General features: G+C 48.2%; 1 gene segment (V, D, J or C); it reads left to right on the top strand.

The window, feature by feature from the left end:
* Positions 1 to 194: 194 nt before the first annotated feature.
* LOC113408435 lies at positions 195 to 756 on the top strand (the record flags this gene model as incomplete). The annotated part of the segment is given in 2 exon segments: positions 195 to 272; positions 436 to 756. Coding segments are annotated over 2 exon segments (367 nt in total), but the record flags the coding sequence as incomplete, so codon positions are not given.
* Between the last annotated feature and the right edge of the window lie 1,248 nt (positions 757 to 2,004).

Genomic DNA, 2,004 nt, shown 5'->3' with positions numbered 1-2,004 from the left:
CCCCCAAGATGAGCTTCATTTTTCCTTGCAAATGGAAAACAAAACAATTCTTGGGTCTGTCAGTTGCTGTCTCTGAGGGGAGGGAGGTGCCAGCAGCAGCCAGTGAGCAGGGGGCTGATTTGCATGAAGGGGCCGTTCTCCAGCTATGGGGGTTTAAGAGAGAATCGAAGGGTCCCAGCCACAGACCCGTTTGCCTCAGGAAGCCGAGCTCGTCTGGATTCCCACCATGGCCTGGGCCCCTCTGCTCCTCACGCTGCTCACTTACTGCTCAGGTGCGGGGGGGGGGGGGGGGGGGGGGGGGAGGAGGCTTATCTCAGTCTTTCAATCAAAGGGGACTTTGATTTTAGAGCTATTTCTCCCATTGGTTCCCCAGGCTGCTGGCTGAGAGCTTTAATCATCCTGATTTTATCCCCATGTTTTCTCCTCCTGTTTCAGGTTCTCTCGCCCAGTACGTGCTGACTCAACCGCCCTCAGTGTCTGTGTCTCCAGGGCAAAATGCTCAACTCACCTGCTCAGGAAACAACATTGGGGATAAGTATGTGCAGTGGTACCAACAGAAACCTGGCAGCGCCCCCGTACTCGTTATATATAAGGATAATGAAAGACCCTCCGGAATCCCTGAGCGATTCTCTGGTGCCAACTCCGGTAACACGGCCACGTTAACCATCACTGGAGTCCAGGCACAGGACGAGGCTGATTATTACTGTCAGGTGTGGGATGCTAGCGCTGCTCACAGTGACACAACCAGATGGGGAAGTGAGACACAAACCTCTCATCATCAAAGGGGAACGTTTACTAGCATTCGTCCTGTGACAGCCAGAGGGGCCATTTCAGAGGTAGAGAAGCAGGTATCATATTTAATCTGCCCAGAAATCCTTCCAGGCAGAGCCTGGGACCACACTGCATCTCCCTAATAACGCTTGGAACAATCTCACCCAATGCACAGAGCTCTAAAGGACAATTTGGAGAGCGATGGGATCTCGTCCCCATTCCTGTTAAAGGGACAAACTGGGCTTACAGTCTGTGACAAGTGCAGAGTCAGTCTGGTAACGGAAGAACCAGAAGGTAACTGGGATATATTTAGAGAATACGAGGATGGATGTGCAGGGTTGGAGTGAATTCATAAGTACTGGCTGCAATTCATGCACCTAGTAAAGTTCCAGTGAAGTGAAAAATCTGCACCATATGGAACAGTTGCAAGTAATAACAAGAGTTACAAGAACTTACAAAATGGGTCAATTCTATAGTAAATGTAGCCAAATCAGGTTGAGATGAAATAAGAATGTGCTTTGATCTGAGAGATCTGAATAAAGCAATACAAAGAACACTTTCAATTGCCTGCAGTGGAAGAAATTACCAGCAAGTTAGCAAAAACTGCCATTTCCCCTGATTTGGACCCCAGGAGTAGATCTTGGCAAGTACAGCTGGATGACAAAAGTTCTAGACTGTGTACGTTCAGCGCAGCATTTGGCAGGTGCAGGTTCACCAGACTTCCTGTGGGCATCTGTTCAGCTCTTGAAGGGATCCAACAGACATTTGAAGGTCTGGAAGGTGTTGAATATTATAAGGATGACATACCGGGTGGGGAAATACCAGATGGGAATATGATGAAAGGCTCAAGGGAGTGCTAGACACCTGTCATGAAAGGAACCTGTGACTGAACTGGATCTGACAGAGATGAAATATTTGGGGCATAATTTGCCAAATGAAGGTCTAAAACCTGACAACTCAAAAATGGCTGCAATTACTGAAATGGCCACACTGACCTGCAAGGCTGAATTGCCAAGATTTCTTGAAACGGTTACTTACCTTGGGAAATGTATTCTGAACATGTCAACGGGAGCTACTCCTTTAAGGCAACTGTTGGGAAAGACGTCATGTCTGCTGGGATGCCAGTACATGGAGGTGGCACATGAACACATGAAAGAATTGCTTATAAGGACACCGGTGCTGAAGTACTTACTGTCACAGAACCAGTTGCTCTGCCGGTGGATGCAAGCTCTC

The sequence above is a fragment of the Terrapene carolina genome, unplaced genomic scaffold, assembly GCF_002925995.2.
Source record: "Terrapene carolina triunguis isolate 2854851 unplaced genomic scaffold, T_m_triunguis-2.0 Scaffold14332, whole genome shotgun sequence".
NCBI classification, from domain to species: domain Eukaryota; kingdom Metazoa; phylum Chordata; order Testudines; family Emydidae; genus Terrapene; species Terrapene triunguis.
Note: the sequence above shows the minus strand (reverse complement) of the source record. Positions and strands in the feature narration are given on the sequence as shown.